The sequence below is a fragment of the Notechis scutatus genome, chromosome 1, assembly GCF_049901735.1.
Source record: "Notechis scutatus isolate UNSWTSFEM ecotype Mainland chromosome 1, rNotScu1.2, whole genome shotgun sequence".
Classification (NCBI taxonomy): domain Eukaryota; kingdom Metazoa; phylum Chordata; class Lepidosauria; order Squamata; family Elapidae; genus Notechis; species Notechis scutatus.
Window position 1 is genome coordinate 198,711,448 of NC_142009.1, and position 20,754 is coordinate 198,732,201.

The window sequence follows — 20,754 nt, forward strand, 5'->3', positions numbered from 1 at the left end:
CTTAAAAGGGAGACAAAAATATGAGAGTTTGGTAATAAAGCTGAGAAACAAGTTTTCTGAGGAAAAAAAGAAGTGCCAGTGAGGTAACTTGAAGTCTGGCCCAAGAAAAGCAAAAACCACGATGTCCTAAATTTCAAAATCTGGCAACCTCAATATTGGGATTCTTAATAAGATTTTTCACAATTTTTTTTACAACAGGCGTTTTTATATGATTCAACCATGGCTCAACCCTGGCTAAGCAATTAATTATATATTTAGCTTTCCTCTACTATTTAGTAATACAGCTTACTTATACATCCACATAGCTCTATCAATGAAGATTTGGACGTCACATTTACATATGGTTCTTGACACATTTTAATATTTGGGATCTTCTAGCTAATTCAGACTTTGAGAAACCCCCTTATTGTTTTGAGTTTATATCCTCATTGTTTGAGACAAGTATTAGCTATACAAGATCACTATTATCAGGACCTCTTAAGTCAATATCTCAAAAGCTTTTTCACAATTTGTATTTAAATAATTCAAAGAACTAAATATGTTGCATGGAGCAAGTTACACCATTGTAAATTCTGAATTTGTGAAAATGGACTACAACTTGCTGTCAACATGTATAAACAAAGCATTTTAGCCTCCAGGGAAAAATAAACAGTGAACTCTTACTATGTGGAAAATACGATCTGCCTGGCCAGGAATTTATAGGACGATTTTTATGAACTGGTTTGGAATTGTTCATTATTCTATTTGGCCAAAACCTCCGGAAAGAGTACTATCATCACTCTCTGCAAGCTATTTGCGGGAAGAGGCAGAATTTGTCAGGCACACTTTGGAGTTCAGAGAGGTCAAAAAAATTGAAATTGCTGTTTTTACTCTTTAAATTCTCTTCCTTGGATTTTTTTTTAAAAAGGACTAAAGTTATCTGGCTTCCTGTAGACCACCTCAAGGTGTCACTGAGATAACACTAGAGCAGTTTATTTTCACATGTCACTAAGTCAAAAAGAAAGAAAGGCTCATCCATCATTTTTCTCTATAGTTTACTTCTTCTACCGGTAGGTTGTTTCTAGCTACTAATATTTCAGACCAATATAAAAAATACTAGTGTATTTTGCTTAGGATAGGGAAAGAAATATACAATCCAAATTAAAGAGGAAAGCACAAGAATATTAAACAAGGACCCACCCAAATTTCCCATCCAAAGAGCCAGGACCAAAAATACATTTTGGGTTGTTTTTTTTAAATTTAGTTTGTATTATAGAATTCTCTAGTTGTGTTTTCATCATTTTTCCCTTTGGTCCTATGAAAAAAAAGTTGATAGCAAAAAAAAAAAAAAAGAAGTCTGAAAAATAGTAAGATATTAATAAGGTTTTTTTTCCCCCCAGTTCTGTTTGAAGCTGCTTGAATGTTGGAGAAAATTATGAAGGTAGGTATTTTTTTAAAAAAGTGAGCTTGGAGGCAGGAAATCCCTGCTTTGTTGTATTCACTGAGTGACTATGGACCTCTCATCTCCTCCTTTCATCTTACTCACAAATTAGAGGCTATCCCAGACGTACTGTGGTTGATTCCTTAAGCTCACTTTAAAGCAGTTACTGCAATTTCTGTTGCTGTCTGTCCATAGATGGCTTTTGAGTGGCAAGCTGGTGGCCACAATAAGGGCAGTTGGAGGGGGTGGGGAGAGACGTAAACAAAAATTTTATTGCAAATTGAATGAAATCTTGCTTGGTCAAGAACTACTGCAATTTTGGGAGAGACTATGCGAAGTGCTCTAAGACTGTGGCCACCAATTTTGTATTTCTTGATTTTTTTTTAAAAAAAGGTTTATGTGCTTCCTTCTTCCACTTGCGATTCTGGTTAGACAATGGCATACTATGATTTCCACAACTAAGAAAAGGAAGAAGAAAAGTTGAATACGCAAAAGAAAAATAAAAGAAACATGCAGCTACAGCTGCTGTCGCTTTCTAAGACCCTATCATAACAAATAAAAAGCAAGTATCCAGGTTTTTTTTTCTTTTCTCCTTTCAAAAAACTGACCTCTTCGATTAACATATTCATAGAATCTTCAAAACATATGCAATTCTCCCATCCATTTGAGCATGAGGTGAATCAACAGTAAGCAAGTTCTTGTTTTGTCCCAACCCAGAATGTGATCAATTTCTGTGTTTCGTGCCCTTCAATTTTATGTGGAACAGTATAAACTTGTCCACAGAAGCCCTGTACCACAATACTAAAAAAGGACTATGCCTTGATCCTATTATTATTGACATCTCGAGAATATGACCATGACAACATTACATTCCATGGTGAAAACAGATTCATCTTCTTTTCCCTGCTTCCTATTGAGTTACTAATCCATTGAATGAATTAACTCAGCGGCCCCCAACATGTTGGGCACCAGGGACCAGTTCAATAAGTAGAGGTTTTTCCATGGACTGGAGGGGACGTGGTTTCGTGTGTTGCCTGCGACCCATGGATGGGGCTTTGCTTGTTTGTGTAGCACAGTTTCTGGCATGCCGCGGCCCGGTGCAGGTCCATGGATTGGAGGTTGGGAACCCCTGAATTAACCCTCACCTCACATAAGCAATGACATAATTCTTTAAAGGTAAAACAAATACATAAACACACAAGGCTATTTCTCTCTTATCTCTCTATCATCCATGTGCTGTCTATTCACCATAAATAAAATATGGAAGTCTAAATTACTGTGGTGATCTTCCTTCAGTGGACTAAAAACTCTTACGTGGGCTTTTGTGTGTGAGTGTGCATGTGGGGAGGATTATTTTAAGGACAGTACTTTCGTAAGGGTGTTAACAGAAAAATCAATAATGCCTTGTAAAAATATCCCGAAAGAACAGAAATCTGAGAAATCAATGTTGTGTGCCAACGTGTTTAGCCCACCAAAATGAAGTGCTAATCGCTGAAATAAGATACCATATTACATTTATAAATTAATGAAACTAGAAAAAGCAGCATGTGTGACACCATAATTAAACAGCTGGAACACATCCAAGCCTGTGTAAGTTGATAACCCTGCCACTGTCTTTGGCAGCAAAAAGGCAGGTCTGCCGTGAGTTGATACGGCCAGCACAATTGCTAATTCTCTAACAGACAATCTATAAACACGACTAATTACACACGAGGAAAACAGTGCACAGCCCAGGTTGGTTACTTTCAAAAGCATTAAAACGCTCAAGAAGGCTACTTTTGCAGAACTGCCTTGTAAATAATTAAATAAACAAACAAACAAACAAATGCTGCCTTAATCAATTCTCCAAGCTGTAGCTTAGTAGAACCAACCACCTTGCCTGACAAATCTCAGCTCTTTTATTAATTTTTGCAAGCAGGACCTAATGATAATGGGTTTTTTCCCTCCTCCTCCTCCTCCTGTAGACCATTTTCCTTTAATGGCTACAACAATAACAGAACTATCAATTGTCCATTTCAAGGAAGAACAAACAAGCAATCTAGAATGTTCAGTCTTTTTATTTATTTATTTATTTTTAAAGGGGGATTATTAATATGTGTATAAATCTACAAAGGGCAAGTCAGAGTCTGAATCTTTTTAGAGAATCACTTTTAAAAAGCTGGATAATTAAGGAACTTGGTAATGAAATCTGTTCAGGTCTCCCAGTTATCAAATCTCATTCTGGATGGACAATGACTGGAAAATTTATTCATGGCGCATCTCTACTTAAATAAACAAATGACAAAGTTCAATTTGTTTCCTACCAATTATATCATTCAGAGAGTAAAAGAGAAAGAATGTATTTTATTTAAAAAATTACTTTAGAACACAGCAGAAAGTTGTGTTCCTTAAACAAAGCCATTTTTTTTAAAAAATGAAAGAATGGCAGGTGAAAGGTAAGTGGTTTTTTAAGGAATGTGATGGGACCACATTTCAAAAAGTTAATAGGGACTAACCTTAATTTACATCTTAATTCAATTAAAATTAGATTTTGCCACGTTGAAAATTAAAGGCTTTTGAGAGTCACGTGCAACACTGGATTCTTCAACTTGTGTCATCTTGGTTTAGAATAAAAAGGACATGATAGAAAGCTGCAAATCCTGACTCTTAATAGATTGGCTATACAAGAAAACCGAGTTAGTTCATGCAGCAATTATTCAATGCGGTGGCAGGCTGTGCTGTAGAGTTTAATATGAAAAATCAGGATTGATTCATAAAACTGTTTACACTTCACAGAAATGCATAGATACTCTCTAATTGTGAAGGAAGGTATCTCCATTGATACTATGGAACTATCATAAAGAGAACTGCTGCCCATGTGTGTATTTGTGTGTGTATAATTGGCACCTATTAGCAGGCACCTCCATTTAATACTGCGGAGTTCCAAAGAAAGTCTTATTTTCCAACTTACTGACCTTGTTGATTTGTTGAAGTACTACTGTAAGTTCATTGAAGTAATTACAGAATTTGGCAGGAAAGTGAATTATAAAAATTGGTATATTTGGTCATTCCCACGACAGTACTGAAATATTTTCTGGTTTTGTAACAGAATTATACAAAAAAAATCTCTGGCATGGGGGGAGGAGGGGAGAGGACAACTAACTTACCTCACAGGTGAAGGATCAAAATATATAATGTTTTCTAGGACAAGGGAGGCATTCATGATGCAAAGGAACTTCTAAAAGTATGTTTTTAATGAGTCACATGTAAAATGAAGCACAATTAGCACAATGATACTTCAGTTATCTGTTTTTCTCCTGTCTGTTGCCTCAAAAATTACAATTATAATAAAAAATTTGGGAGGCAGGGATCACGTGCTCTTGTGGTCTCAGGATGTATACTTCTGCCTTAAAGAGAAGAATAAAATTACATTTTAATGTCAATGAAAATTACCTTCAACATCACAGCTAAGATAATTGCGCACTTCTGTCAAAATGAAGTTGATATCTTCTTCCGTAGGTATTGGGTGATGGGTAACTTCAGTTGCAGTATCGGTAGTGCCAGCGATAGTCATCTTTTGCCATGGCAGGAAGAAAATCACTCGTCCATCGCTAGTGGATGGGTCAAGAAGTCCCATGTTATCAGGGCTAGAAGAAGCCAAAAAAAAATATTACTTTTTTTCTCTCTTTTCTTCCCAGTTTGTTGGAACACATTGCTTTGTAAAAGCTTCATAACAACAAAATAGCAATGAATACCACTTTATCAAAAAGTACGCCAGAGACATAGGAAAAGTACAGGCCAGTGGTGGGATTCAGCCAGTTCGCACCAGTTCGGGAGAACCGGTTGTTAACTTTCTGAGCAGTTTGGTGAACTGGTTGTTGGAAGAAATCCTTAGGGCAGAAAACCGCTTGTTAAATTATTTAAATCCCTCCGCTGGTACAATATTACAATCATGGATTTGGATCTAATGCGGGTGGTTCCCGACTTACGATCACAATGGAGCCCAACGTTTATTTCATTAAGTGAGAATTTAAGTGAGCTTTGCCCCATTTTACCACATTTCTTGCCACACTGCAGCGGATAAGTTAGTAACCCGGTTGTTAAGTAAATTTGGTTTCCCCATTGACTCTGCTTGTCAGAAGGTGGCAAAAAGCGATCATGTGGCCTTGAGGATGCTGCAATCATCATAAGTATGAACCAGTTGCCAAGCATCTGAATTTTGAGCTCATGACCATGGGGAGGCTGCAATGGTTGTTAACTGTGAAAAACAGTCGTAAGTTATTTTTTTCAGTGCCGTTGTAACTTTGATCAGTCACTAAAAGAACTGTTGCTTAGTCAAGGACTACCTGTATTATGTTGACAGGTGTTTCATGCCCAAACTATAGCAAATCTGGGTGTAAGTGTGACAGACAAGGCAATAAGAAGACCTGTGGCACAAACAGAAGAGCACTTGTAACTCAGGGGTGTAGCTCACAGACAGATTGTTCTTCAAGGTTCAGAGCTTGCTGACACATCATAGATACATACACATGCGTTCACGCATGGAATCTCTTCAGGCTGTACTTCAGTGTCATGGCACAGGACACAAATATTCACAAAATTCTCAAGGACAAAATTTCAAGCAAGCACCCGTATTCTGCTTTAATAGTAGATGGGTGGCCATTTCTCTTTCTCCAGATTATTAAAATCCTTCTTGATCACACAAGGCCTTAAGATAAAAACCAGGGATGATACGATGATGATGATGAGTAATCTGCAGTTAAGATTCACAATCGAACACTGGTGGAAACTTAATAATTCAAGTCCTAATTAAGGACTTAAGAATGATTAAGATAGTGCCTAAGGATATAGGCAGTTCCAAGCAAGGTGTGCTTTTGCTTTTTCCCCCCCGATAACATTAGGGTATTCAGGTCTGATAAATTTAAAATTTCCAAATGGCAAGGGAGTCTTTTAGGTATTGCTCCAAGGGTTCCAACCACGATTGATGTAACAGTGGATTTCTTTTTTTCCATATAATTATTATTATTTACTGTTATTATTTTTTTTGCTCCGGGGACAAGGTTAAGGAAAATGAACACTTTCTCAAATAAAACACTCAGAGAATTAGATGAACGGAAATGTATAAATAATATATATTGAAGGTGCACATTAATTGGAAGGAACGCCATTTGGGGCCAGTTATATGTGAGAAATTAATTGGTTTGCCTTCTGTGAAAGAGGTATTTAGTAGTAGCATCAAATGGGGAATCAAATGATTAATTCATGATCTAAACTACTTCACTCTGGTTCTGATCTTGGCCAAATCGCTTGTTTTCCATTTTCTTTTAATACTTTGCAACAGAGGCCAGCCAAGGGTTTTGAGAAAGGTATCAGCAGGTTAAGGGAGCATCCTGCTGTTTATTCCTATAATGTTTCTAACAGAAATAAGGAACATAAACACACACACGTGCACACGCTTATGAGCTATAATTGCACCAATGAGAAAGAGGGTTGTTATGCCCCATTTTCTTTCCTAAATATTAGCAAGGTAGCTTTGTTCGCATGTCCTAGAAATAGCAATAAGATTTAGACTTATATACCGCTTCACAGTTCCTTATAGCCCTCTCTAAGCAGTTTACAGAGTCAGCATACGGCCCTCAACAATCTGGGTCCTCATTTTACCGACCTCAGAAGGATGGAAGGCAAATAGGACATGCTTGCCCTCCATCCTGGCAGCCTAATTCCATGCACACTGAGGTTCCCTTACAGTGTTCCTTCAACAAGACATTACAATGGAAGCCCAAGGTTCTCCATTTCCATGAGAAAGGCATAATTTGGGTGGCTAATGGATAATATCTCTGTCCATGCTTCTTAAGGAAAAGGGGGTTTTAAAACAAAAAGGACCACCTACCCTAGAAATTCAGCAAAAATACTTATTCCGCTGGCAGAGCTTAGGAGGATACACTGCATGGTTTTGGGTATCTCTCTCTCTTCCTGAACCTTGCATTAATACAATTTATTTGAGTATACTGAGTTACATGGATTATAACCTTCAATAGCCATTGCTTACTGCATAGAACTAGCTCTACTAAGATGTAGAGAATTAGCTCAGCCATGACGGCACTAATACAATTTTTAAAGTAGCAATACTGTGGAGTCCTTTGTGTTTTCTGAGTTTGGTTGTTTTCTTGCGGATGTTTCATCACCTAACTAGCTAACATCAGCAGTCCTAGAAGGGACCTGGGTTATACTAAAATCACTTCTACACATTATATACAAGGGAGAGAGTATACCTCCTTCTATGAGGGAGATGGGCCATTCCTAAACATGATAGATAAATATATACACCAATAAACAAAATGATTAAAATATTAGAAGTATACAAATATAGAAAAATTATATTATTCTTATTCACAGATCCAAATAGAAATTCCATTGCTATTATAGATAATTGTATTTTTCCTGCATAGGTCTGGGTAACAGAAAATATGCATGAGATGCTCCTCTGAGAGATAATGACAATTATATATACTTGAAGTCTAACTTCTACATTAAGTTTTTGAGATGATATTTATATATAGCTTAAGGATACATTTGGATACAGCTTTAAGGATACAGCTTAAAAAGTAGGTGTCAACATGGACTTGTGCAAGGTAAACTATGGCAGATAAGTCATTACTTTTCAAAATGAAATCACTATTGATTTAAAGAAGCCAGGAAACTAAGAAATTTAGTATGCAGGCTCAAACTATTTAAAGAAAAAACTTTTGACAAGTTTCAAAATGAGGTTTCTAAACTGCCTTAAAAGAATCTGAGCTGTAGATTGAGGACATTTTTGAAAAGGCTGCTGGGAAATAATTTGCATTTGTTTTGACTGCCATTAATTTAGCGAAAGAAGCTAGAACCAGAGAGAAGGGTTTAACTTTCATATCCTACTGCCTTGCTCACTTTTACCGTATTTCAAATAACTACCAGGGTGGGTTTGGCTGCCAAATAGATTAATTCCAGAATGCAACATGGATGAAATTCTAGACGACAATAATAATATTCACCATTCACCACATAATATTTATCATTTATTCACTGCTTCAGAGGACTCAAAGAACTCGACGTACAACAAGGGGAGCCACTGCCCACCTATGTATTTCTGAACTACAATCCCCACTACCATGCTGGCTGAGGCTATTAGGAGCAATAGTTCAGCATCTGGAGGACTGTTAGCTCCTTATCCTTTGTATCTCTGTTATCCATACTTCTTTTTAGCATTTCAAGTTAATGACTGATTAGGGAACTGAACGCATAGCTTAGGCTCTGATTGCAGCAATTGCCTCTTTGGATCAAGTGCCTGTCGTCCCCCCTCCCCCCCCCCAATTTTCTGATGGGCAGAATGACAGTCAATTTAAACGCAACATCCACTGGATTGAAATTTAAAATTATTAAGAGATTACATGCTAGCATCGCTGGGGTGAGACAAAGCCATACAGTCACTGCTTAAGTGAAAACATGCATTGGAAGAATAAAATTAATGAGTGCAGAGAGAACACCGGGACTATTAATGAAGAATGTAAAATTTTAAAAACCCGATGGGAAATGCTTGCAGTGTATTAACATTAAATTAATTAAATCAAAGGTACATTTATACATAAAATGCCTTTAAAACTATCATTTCCCCCGGATGATGTCAGAGTATTTTTCCAAAGACAGGAGTAACTGTAATGACATGATGTGCATTTTCTTTAATAAATAACTGTCTGGTTTGGTTCTGCAACCCAACAGGACAGACACAGATTTCAGAGGATAATTAGGACTGCAGAAAAAACAATTACTACCAACCTGCCTTCAATTGATGATCTGTATACTGCAAGAGTCAAAAAGAGGGCTGTGAAAGTATTTACAGACCCCTCACATCCTGGACATAAACTGTTTCAACTCTTACCCTCAAAACGACGGCTATAGAGCACTGCACACCAAAACCAGACACAAGGACATTTTTTCCCTTAATGCCATCACTCTGCTAAACAAATAATTCCCTTAACACTGTCCAACTATTTAACAAAGTCTGCACTACTATTACTATTAATCTTCTCATCACTCCTTATCACCCATCCCCTCCCACTTGTGACTGTATGACTGTAACTTTGTTGCTTGTATCCTTACGATTTATATTGACTGTTTCCTAGTATCATTTGATTGCTTATTGTACCTTATGACTATTATTAAGTGTTACACCTTATGATTCCTGACTCTTGACGAATGTATCTTTTCTTTTATGTATCCTGAAAGCATTTGCACCAAGACAAATTCCTTGTGTGTCCAATCACACTTGGCCAATAAAGAATTCTATTCTATTCTATTCTATTCTATTCTATTCTATTCTATTCTATTCTATTCTATTCTATTCTATTCTATTCTATTCTATTCTATTCTAAAGACTCAGACTGGCACCCGAGGTAAGAACCTACTGCTAAATTAATACATACATTTACATTTCAGCATTGTATATATATTTATTTATTTGACTGATTGATTGTACAGGGACATTCCTTGGTTTATCAAATCCATCTCTAGGATGAAACCGGTAGTCTTCACTCAATAATATTGAGAATGCCATATCTAGGGAACAGATTGCTTTCGAAAGAAAGTAACCCCAATCATTGAATGATGCCGAGAATAGGTCAAAGTTGGAGGTATACAGTGAGTGTAGGTAGCCCTTGACTTACAACAGCTTAGTGACTGTTCGAAGTTACACTGGCACTGAAGAAAGTGACATGACCCTTTTTCATACTTATGACCGTTGCAGCATCCCCATGGTCATGTGATCAAAATTCAAACGCTTGGCAACTGGTTCGTATTTTTATGTCAATTGCCATATCCCAGGATCATGGGATCCCCTTTTGCCACCTTCTGACAAGCAAAGTCAATGGGGAAACCAGATTCACTTAACAGCTGTATTATTAATTTAACAACTGCAGGGATTCATTTAACGAACGTGGCAAGAAAAGCCGTAAAACGGGGCAAAACCCACTTAACAAATTTCTGACTTAGCAATATAAATCGTGGGCTCAATTGTGGTCGTACGTTAAAGACTACCTGTCTATGATAAATAAGTAAGCCTATATGTCCCACTTATGTACAGACACCCCATTGATTTTTATATAAACTAGGAGATAAATACCAGCATTAACTACGCCTAGCCCATTTTTTGATAAAGCAGGCCAGCATGTTTGTTTTTTATATGGTATATTGGTAGTCTTTGACTTACAACTATGTTTAGTGACCCTTGAAGTTACAACAGCGCTGAAAAAAGTGACTTATGACCATTTTTCACACTTTACAATGGTTGCAAGCATCCCCATGTGATTGGGCATGTGATCAAAATTCAGATACTTGGCAACGGGTTCATATTTATGACGGTTGCAGGGTCCCAGGGTCATGAGGTCACCTTTGGCAACCTTCTGATGAGCAAAGTCAATGGGGTGACCAGATTCACTTGACAACCGTGGTTCTAATTTAACTGCAGTGATTCACTTAGCAACCGTGGCAAGAATGCAGCAAAACTCACTTAACAATTGACTCAGTCACAGAAATCTTGGGCTCAATTGTGGTCATAAATTAAGAACTACCTCTAGTCCTTTCACCCCTTTTACAAAGAACGGTGGCAACTCATTTTGGGGGAGATGCTGCTGCAGTTGCTGAAGGACCCATGGGAGTAAGAAAAACCATGCTTTACTAATCCTGCAGTTCCCCGTTCTGAATTTTTATAATGATTGAATCTATAAACTGGTTTATAGCAAGTTCTCTTGCCAAGAAGGTGAATTCTATGAGAACTGAAGCTGGAAACCAAATCCTGTGCTACATGACAAAATAAAGTGGATGCTGCACTTGGGCAAAGCAGATTTATTCCAGTCACATTAAATAGGAAGCTCTGCAGAAAAACTCCCAATACATTATTAAGTCCTAGGTTCAAAGGAATTTGGCATATTTATCAACCTAGAACGTATTTCAAATGTTTCCCAGTTATCCTGCACACACACACACACATACAAAAAGAGCGGGGGTCGTGATGCTAGTTAAGCCATGACATATCTTTTATGGAAGGAGGGTCAGTAAAGAGTGGGACAATAATCCTCCTACTTCTGCCTGGCTAAGGCTTGGCACAGCCTCTTCGGCAAGCAGAACGTTTGGGATTTTCATTTTCTCATTCAGTATTCCAACATATGGTGAAGAAACATTGCCCTGCCACAAGCAGAAGGGCATATCTGAATAAAACCCCTTATTAGTAGTAATATTTAGCATTAATATAGTACAACCGAACGTACTGTATGAATGCTAAGGGCTGCAGTAATTTTTAGAATATCTGTGTAAAACTGGTTAACTGTTTGCTACGCTGGCTGAACTAGCAAAGACTTGCTAAAGATTATCTAGGACTTTCCTTACCGCCAATAACCCTTTTCAAATTACCTCACCAATGTGAGGGTAGAGAGAACGCAATGTGTGAGAGAACACAACTTTTTAGAGCCTTACTTGTTTGAGACAATAAAGATGGCATGGAGAAAATATTCCCATCTGTCAAGTCAGTCCTCTACAGTAACTGTCCAGTTAGCATTCTCTAAGACGACGTTTATTGCCAAAATCATGCAGATGAAAAACTCTGGCTTTTGAGGGAGTAGAAGGAATGGTGTCCACTCGTCTTTCAAAACTCCAGCTGTCTCCTCTAGTAGATATTTTAACATGGGGCATTTTGAACGACCATTAAAAGACTAGTTAACTCTCCTATATAACCCCCCTTCCTTAGTAAGTGTGATGGATTATGCTTGACTCACTCAAAATAATTTTCCATACAGCAGGTGGGGAGGAGGGAGAGGGGAGGAATGAAGGCCTGAATTCAACATAGATTGTTTAAGCCAGAAAACAATCTCTTTAGATTCCCCCTGTCTCGACTCTATTAGATTCACATCCTAAGATGGTTACAAATGGTCTATGCTTTGAATAATGTTACCTGTAATAGCCGGGCATCACAATATGAACGCCTGCACTTGGTTGACAGATGTTTGATACTTCCCGCTCATCCATTTTCCGCACAGAATCTGTGAAAGGTCCTGTAGCATTGATAACACATTTGGCTTTGACATCAAATTCCTGCCCTGTGAAAGAAAACAGCATCAATCACATACTCCATTTGTTTTTCGCTTTGCTGACTCTCTGGATTATTAATTTATCCATGAAGTTAATCTATTGTTAAGTGTGTGTACACACACACACACACACACAAAGCTCATACGCGTGCACACAGAACCGAGCAGCTCAAGTTTCCAGCGAAATTAGAACAGAGACGGCTTTTAAGGCCAAGAGTATGCTGGCTCCCCAATCTTTATAAAGATTTTGAAGATCAGACTCGTAGAACGAGCAGAAAAGAATGGTAGCCACTTTCCGACTTCTTCGGCCCCCATCATTCTGCTTTATTTATCGACATTCTCTATTTAATGACATGCTCGAAAACTCTGAAATTTGTTAAATGGTACCATTGCTGAAACGCACCACTACCACCCGGCATTTCAGAACGTCAGCTTTGCTTGACAGAAGGGCTTGGATGTAAAGCACAGCTTAGCTTGCCAAAGCACTAGGATTTGAATGAAAGCCTGACAGAAGTTAAGGATGATTGGCAGTAATGACATGCCACTGCACTTTGGAAACATGCCTTTTTTGTCAGCTAAGCGATATTTACAAACTCCAGCCCCTTACTGCTCTCTCCGTTCACCCACCTTCTTGCACTTAAGTTTGAAGAGGAGGAGGAGGATTTCCCCGTTTCTTTTAAGCCGGAATTAAAATGCCTTTCTGGGTAGCAGTGTTTCCTCCCATTTACACTCAAAGTACGGGTGGCTACTGAGGTGAAGGGCTTCAGGGAGAATCTAGACAGCCACCCGGCCCCAGAAAGGATAAAAAGGGGGTCTCTGAAAAACAGAAAGACACCCACACCCACACCTGACAGAGCGAGCTACCTGGAGACAAGGGGCTTCATAAATGCCAGGGAGAGCCCAAAGGACATACCTGTTAGAACATCCCTGCACCTTGCTCCATAAACCCGGCTCTTCCCGCTCTCTGGATCCATCTTCTTCAGCAAGTGCACCACTTCAGTGTAATTGGCTATGGCAGCCCCATACCTGGCAGCAGTGAGGGCGATGGCAAGGTTCATTCGTGCATCATTGTGCTGTCCTGCAGCGGGGAGTGGGATGGGGGGGAGCACAACCACAGAAGGACAGGAGTCACCTCCAGCCACTGATTTGTGGTATGGAAGGGTGTCAGAACCAATCTGTCACATCTGTCCCTGTCACGCTGAATAGCCATGACGGCTGGTCAGATCTACCAAGAAATATCTAGAGAATCACTGACTCTCCGTAGTGTAGCATATTCTCCTTAAAATAAAATAAAAAAAGGCAGCAGAAACCGCACACACATTCACAAAGGGCTGGGATTCTTGTCTGGCGGCGAACTTTTTATGTACTATAGCTGAAGCGCATGTATTTTGCAGCCAGTCCAAAAACAAGGCACCACTTTCTGGTACCGGAGAAGGCGGAGTTTGCACTGGCAGTAACACAACATCTTTGAAAGCTGCATTTCTTGACAGCCCCACTGGTGTTAATTAAGCATCTCTATTAGCACGTGTACAGCATGACATTAAAAAAAAAAAAGTTAACGATCTTTTCAGAGATTCTATGGCTAAGCTTTTACCTTCCTACATAACAGTCCTTTCATGTAGCCTCGAAGTTCACAACTTGCAGAATTTACAATAAGTATGCGGGTGGAGGAAAAATCTTGGACACGTTAAGGTACGCACAAGGAAAAAAAAACAAAACCCAAGGGTTAGGTAACAGATCACTTTAAACATATATATCATTAAAGATTTATTGCTGAATTTTCCTACTTGGAGGTAGAGGGAATCAACATGGAAGGGAGCACGTGGCGGAGGGGGGGGAGAGGGAGAGAAGGAAGAGTGGAGATGATTAATTACTTTAAAATAGTGGCATCACCTGAGACTTTCTATTTATTATTGCCACTGAAGTTAAAACCCTGTCTGTTGCCTGGGAGCAATTATTCCCCGTAGCAAGGGCCAAGCTCTATGTGCCCGGCATAATTAATTACCAAGGGCTGGCCTTCTGAAGGCAGGGTTCAGCATGCCCAAATGTTGGGACCAGCCGCATCAAGATAATACTGGTAAGGAGCGGGGTGGGGGGAGAGAATGGTAATAGATACTGTTGTTGATTTATGTAGCCGGCATACCGAGTGTTCAGTATAAATGATTTATGTAAAGTTCGTCCCTTTCCAATTCTGCTTCACCAACAGCCAGACACTAAGCAAGTAAGTAATCCGTTTCAAAAAAACCAAAAGGGCAAAATTGTAGAAAAAGGATCAATGTCTCCCAGAATTCATCACCTCCCCTACCTTGTCTTTAAAACTTCTTCTTACACCAACCTGCTGGAAGGAGAAGAAATGAACCTAAACAGGGATTTGGGGGGGGGAGGGGCAGGGGAAGGAACTTCAAAGCAAATCAGTGTGGAAAACTGAGAAGAGAAGCACGGGTGAAAATGTTCACTGTATTTAAATGCCTACTAAATGAATAAAATGGGACAAACTGCATACTTAGAGAAAGATGACAAAGAACCTAAGTGAACTGCAAACTACATAAATGGAAGAAACTGTGGTTGGGAATACACACACACACAGAGTGAGTGAGTGAGTGAGTGAGAGAGAGAGAGAGAGAGGGAGAGGGAGAGGGAGAGGGGAGAGGGAGAGGGAGAGGGAGAGGGAGAGAGAGAGAGAGAGAGAGAGAGAGAGAGAGAGAGAGAGAGAGAGAGAGAGAGAGAGAGAGAGAGAGGAGCACAAATGATATATCCCGAAGAAGCTTGAAAATAGGCAAGCATTTTGTTCATGTCTTTAAAAATATCTGAATAAAGTTCTCTGCTTGGGCATGTGCTCTTTATAAAATCTGATCTTTGATTTTCCAAAAGCAAAATTTCAAATTTACACGTGCACCACATTGATGGACATGCAGAGGGAATTCCAAAATTTGGTGGGAAACATTTCACTAGCAATAAATAGCAATATGGAAGTACTATGGATAGCTTCCTATTAAGGAAGTGTTAGCAAAAACTCATTTCATTTAGGGGGCGTGATCTTTAAGCCAAAAATGGATCCCCAGGTTAAAAAAAGGACTAGAGGCTTTCCACTTTGAGTAAGAACAAGCAAATAATTACTATTAAAAAAGATACATCAGGAAGACAGAAAAGGAAACTGATCCTAAAAAGGATTTATTTTCATTTTTAGTTTCCTCCGGTCCTATTCTTTTGCCTTATGCAATGTGTTAGCTGTTCAGATAACTGCTGCATTTGAATCAGAGCTTAAAATAAGGAGCTCTTGCTACTCTTCTTCTGTTACGAGAACTGTTTGTATAGTTGACATGGCAACTACAGAATGAAAAGCATAGTGGGTAGCCGTCCCTCACCAGATGCCGGGCACCATGTTTTTTTCAGAATTCAAAGGCTGCCTTGGCTGGGAATTTTAGGACTTGCAGTCTAATTTGTGGACACCATCAGGTAAAGGAAGACTAACACAGGGCCGTTTACGAAGTCTGGTGAATGTGCACGTCAACTGGGGAAAATGAGGGATTCTATATATTTACAGTAACCATAATTTTTGGCAATGCTAAATAGATCCTGCAAATGTGGAAACTAGAATCTCAAAATTATTTTGCAGGCTTAGATTTTATTTTTACAGGAATCTGCATGGAAACGGAAGGATTTTAATACTGGTAGTGCTCGACTTACAACAGTTCTTTCCTTGACAGTTTTAAATTTACAATGATACTGAAAAATGTGATTCATGACCGTTTTTCACACGTAAGGCCACGGCAGCATCCCCATGGACACGTGGTCAAAATTCAGACACTTGGCAATTGGCCCATATTTATGATGGTTGCAGAGTCCTGTGTTGTATTAAGATGTGTGATTAAAATAAATACATAAAATGACTCGTGAGTAGAAGAAATGCCACAAAGAAGAGGAGCTTCAAAGCACCTGAAGGCAGAACAAGCAGCAATGGACAGAAACTAATCAAGGAGTGGACCAACCTAGAACTAAGGAGAAATTTCCTGATGGAACAATTAATCGGTGGAATAACTTGCCTCCAGAAATCATGGGTATTTCAGCACTGGAGATTTTAAGAAACAACTGGACAGCCATTTGTCTGAAATGGTATAGGATCTGCTGCTTGAAAAGGGAGTTGGACTAGAAGACCCCAGGGTCCCTTCCAGGGTCCTATGATCACCTTTTGCCACCTTCTGACAAGCTAAGTCAACGGGGAAGCCAGATTCATTGAACAATTGTGTTACTAACTTATCACTGCAGAGACTCACTTAATAACTGTGGCAAGAAAGGTCTTTATCACTAGATATTTTGAAGAAACATGGAGTGGCAAAATCTGTTTGCATCAAAGATGAATAGTGTCAGCATTCCTGGGAACCTCCATTCCGATCAGTAACTCCGAGACAAGCATAATCTCAAAAGTACTTTTATTAGAATAGCACCTGGCACCTCTGTGGAATTTCGAAACTAAAAGTTTCCCGGTCTTCCCACAATGTCCCGACCTACAAACCATCCCCTTTTTTCTCATCATCACATCACATGAACCAATCCCAAAGTAAGTTCCATTTCTTCCTATGACACACTCTTTGACCTTGAACTAACAAAAGAAATCTATTTTGCCTACTAAGAGCTACTCGATTTAAATCACCCCCCTCCCACTTTCTCAAGCTTATGTGGCAGTGATGAATAAGGATTCCAAAGCTGACAAACAGAATGGTGACTTAACCACTGGACCAAGCTGGAGAGCTAGTTTGCTGCGGTGGTTAAGGCGCCATGCTAGAAAGCAGGAAACTGTGAGTTCAAGTCTTGTCATAGCTATGAAAAGCCCAACTGGGTAACTTTGGGCCAGTCATTTTCTTTCAGCTTAACCCACCTCTCAGGGTTGTTGCTGTGGGGAAAATAGGAGGAGGAAGGTGTTTTGGATATGTTTGCTGCCTTGAGTTATTTTAAAAAATAATAAAAGTGGGATACAAACAAACAATAAGGCTCACAAATAAAAATTGGAACTAGTGAGAGAGAGAGATGGGATTGGGATGACACCAGGTGTGAAACTGTACTTAAGACTCGTAGAAGTGCAGCACCAGAGGCCTTACCAGATAATGAATTTCTCCTTGAGGGGGAAAGGATGCTGAGGGACAGATCAGAATTAGGATTTACTTGGTTGAGGCGGCTTTTAATTATGTTGTTACCCACTTCTTTTGTATCAGCCTTCAACATGTCACAGGCATCTTATTGCAATGTCAGTTAAGTAAATGCAGAGTGTTAAAATGAAAACCAAACGTTGTCAGTGCCAGTTTATGGAAGCCACACTGAAATGTCACTCAGAAAAATGTCATGACAGCTTTTCTGTGTCCATTTTACAATACTGGGAACAAGTGCAGCGATGTCAGTGTATGTTACTAAAGAGGGGATAATTAACATGTCTTGTGGGTATATATAAGTGCAGACATCTGTGTAAACAAACAAAACAAAAAAAAATCACACAGGTCAAATGCTGAAGCAGAATGGAAGGCAGAAGTAAAATCATAAGTCATGGTCACGTAATTTTTCACTTAGTGACTATCTTGCTTCATGTTAAGAATCAAAGTAAGATTGCAAGTTCACCTGCGGTCGCATTATTTTTCCCGTCAGTGATCACATTTCTTAGCGACTGCCCAAATTCCTGGTCCCAACTGTGGTGCTAAGTGAGGACCTACCTATAGAAAATTATAAAGCACCACAGAATGCACACTCATACTAACCTAAATTACAATTTTAAAAAAGTTACCCATTACACATGGGGGTCCTGATTCAATCTACCTGTCCAAAGTTCACTGGAATCAAATGACTCCCCCACAATCTTGTGGAATACAAGCAGAATGGGGACTTCTACCATCTCAGGGGAACAAGGTATTCTATAGCGTGGGAGCTGTCACCCACAAGATACAACTCTGGGGTATCATCTTTTTATCCTTATAGTGGGAGGAGACCATCAGCAATTGGGTTGAATGCACAGATGGGGCAGGTTTGGTCTTATGAGACAATCCCGGAAATATTATAACAGTGGTGACTAACCTTTTTTGGCTCCCGCGCCATAAATTGTGTGCGCACACGCGCTCGCATGCCAGCACCCAGAAGGCAAAGCGTGCTGGCCCCCCCATACCCTCTGCGCATGCACGCGTGACCCCCCCGCACTGCGCATCTCTGTGCATGCGCACACAATCCCCCTGCACGCCATGCATCTCTACGCATGTGCACGCATCTCCCGCGCATGCATGCCAGATACCCAACAATCAGCTGTCGGGTGGCAGCATGCGCAATGGGGCTCTTCCGGGCAACCTCTTGTGTGCCAGCAGAAGAGGCTCTGCATGCCACTTCCTGTGCCCATGCCATAGGTTTGCCATCATGGTACTATAAGTTTGGTGTCAAGCCTTGTAACGTTTTATAAAAATGCTAGAGAACCCAGGACCTGTTGGGTCATCATTTTAGGGATATTTCCTCACTTAGGTAGACAAACAGAATGACCAAGGTGGGCAAAAAATCAGTGGGAGTAGGCAGGACTTACCATTGGCTTTCTTTGTAGGAAGGTGGCAGGGATCATTGGACATGATGATCATGTGACTGAGGCTGACCACAGCAGCATGGAGGTGAAGTAGCATTGAAACCAAATTTCAATCCTACGGGGCTCTGGGTCCCGGATTTTGGACGCCTTCTATAAGTTAGCCCATCTGAGCTACACTGATTCAAAAATTATTGCTCTATAATGCATCTGTTCCAACTGAAGGGTACAAACATTCCTACCGACACAGTTTGTATAACTTTGAATTAGCAAAGACCAAATGATTTTTCTCACATATCTATATTTGGTTCACTGTTTTGAACTACTGGATGAAAGATGAGATATAGAGTGTTAAAAAATAAAGTGAGATAAACATAAACAAACAGATTCTAACAGGGGGTTGTATTTTTTTTCAGTTCAAATTGACCAGAAGACTTAAAAAAAATAAATAGAACCAGTCAACAGTTTTATAAACTACTCTCTGTTTTATAGGACATCAAGAAAATTCTACTTTACATGATCTTGTCTAAACCAACTTGGATTATGATCCCAGGTATTAAAATAGACAGGAGACCATATGTCAGAGGCATATGGAGGATGCAGAATTACTTTACAGAATTACAAGGTGACTTTATCACTCACCAGAGATACGTGGTAATTTTTAAATAAATAATGAGAAAGTTTTATTCATTGTAGAGAGAAAAAGCTAGCACATTACAAAATACACAGCAGAATGGTTGTAGTATTTTACTTATAAAATATGCACTTTCAAGGAAATCATACACCACAAAGATGCCAAAACAATGAATAAATTTAGATAATAGAGACTAGAAGCACTTTGTGCAATACTGTACAATTTTTTTTTATCTGAGTTGAATACAGCTAATTACAGCAGACCTAAGAGCCAAAACCAAGAGCTGCTTCCTGCTTTTACTTTCATCTGTCACGAGCACCCTAAACGCTGCATTGTCATTTCCCACAGCAAATATTATATAGGGCCACCAGCTTCTCATACTTAAACACCCCAGGGTACTCCAGGGCAATGAGAACGAAAAGCACATGTACGAAGATTGTTATTGACATTTGTCTGACATTAATTTATGCTTGCTGTCTGATGGTATTAGCAATATACCCTATTTACTCATCAGGAATTCTGACTACAGTTTGAACACACACACACACACACACACACAGAGACGCACACACCAAATAATCTTGCTGTACTCTTTCTAGCTCGTCAAACTAGGATTACCAACTTCAGCTGAAACCAGACTGGGAGATTTCCCTATTCCTACCAAAAATGTGCAAGCATGGCATACTTGTAACTCTGTGTGCATATACTCCACTTATCTCAAAAAGGAACAGAGTAAAAATGTTCTAATAATCACTCATACTAATTTAATAAATATTAATTATTCTACTCTAATAATACTAATTAAACTCTATTTTTAAAAAATTAACTCATCTCCCATGTACTGTACATATGTGAACTACCGTTCTCTATCTCACACAAAAAACACTCTTACGTACAAAAACACACAAGTGTATATGTACAGTCTTCCTTCATTTCAAAAGGAGCAGGAATTCTCACCCTTCCCAAAATAAATAAAAGTGGGATGGTTAAAAGAAGAGCCCAGTTATTCTGGGAAAGAAGAAAAACTACAGAAATTGGGTTCAGAGGCTTCAAACAAGGTTAAATT

The 20,754-nt window shown here is 39.2% G+C and overlaps 1 protein-coding gene across 7 annotated transcripts in view; it reads right to left on the reverse strand.

Moving 5' to 3' along the window:
- Positions 1 to 20,754, reverse strand: part of GPD2 (glycerol-3-phosphate dehydrogenase 2) — a 116,130-nt gene that overhangs the window by 21,624 nt on the left and 73,752 nt on the right. For all 7 annotated transcript variants that reach the window (XR_015746536.1, XM_087949956.1, XM_087949953.1 and 4 more), the window contains exons 7-9: positions 13,427 to 13,591; positions 12,378 to 12,522; positions 4,853 to 5,046 (exon numbers count right to left, since the gene is read on the reverse strand). Coding sequence is in view for 6 of the 7 variants with exons in the window: in XM_087949956.1 (XP_087806082.1) it covers positions 4,853 to 5,046; positions 12,378 to 12,522; positions 13,427 to 13,591 (504 nt within the window). In the remaining variant the exon portion in view is untranslated. The remainder of the gene's footprint in view (positions 1 to 4,852; positions 5,047 to 12,377; positions 12,523 to 13,426; positions 13,592 to 20,754) is intronic.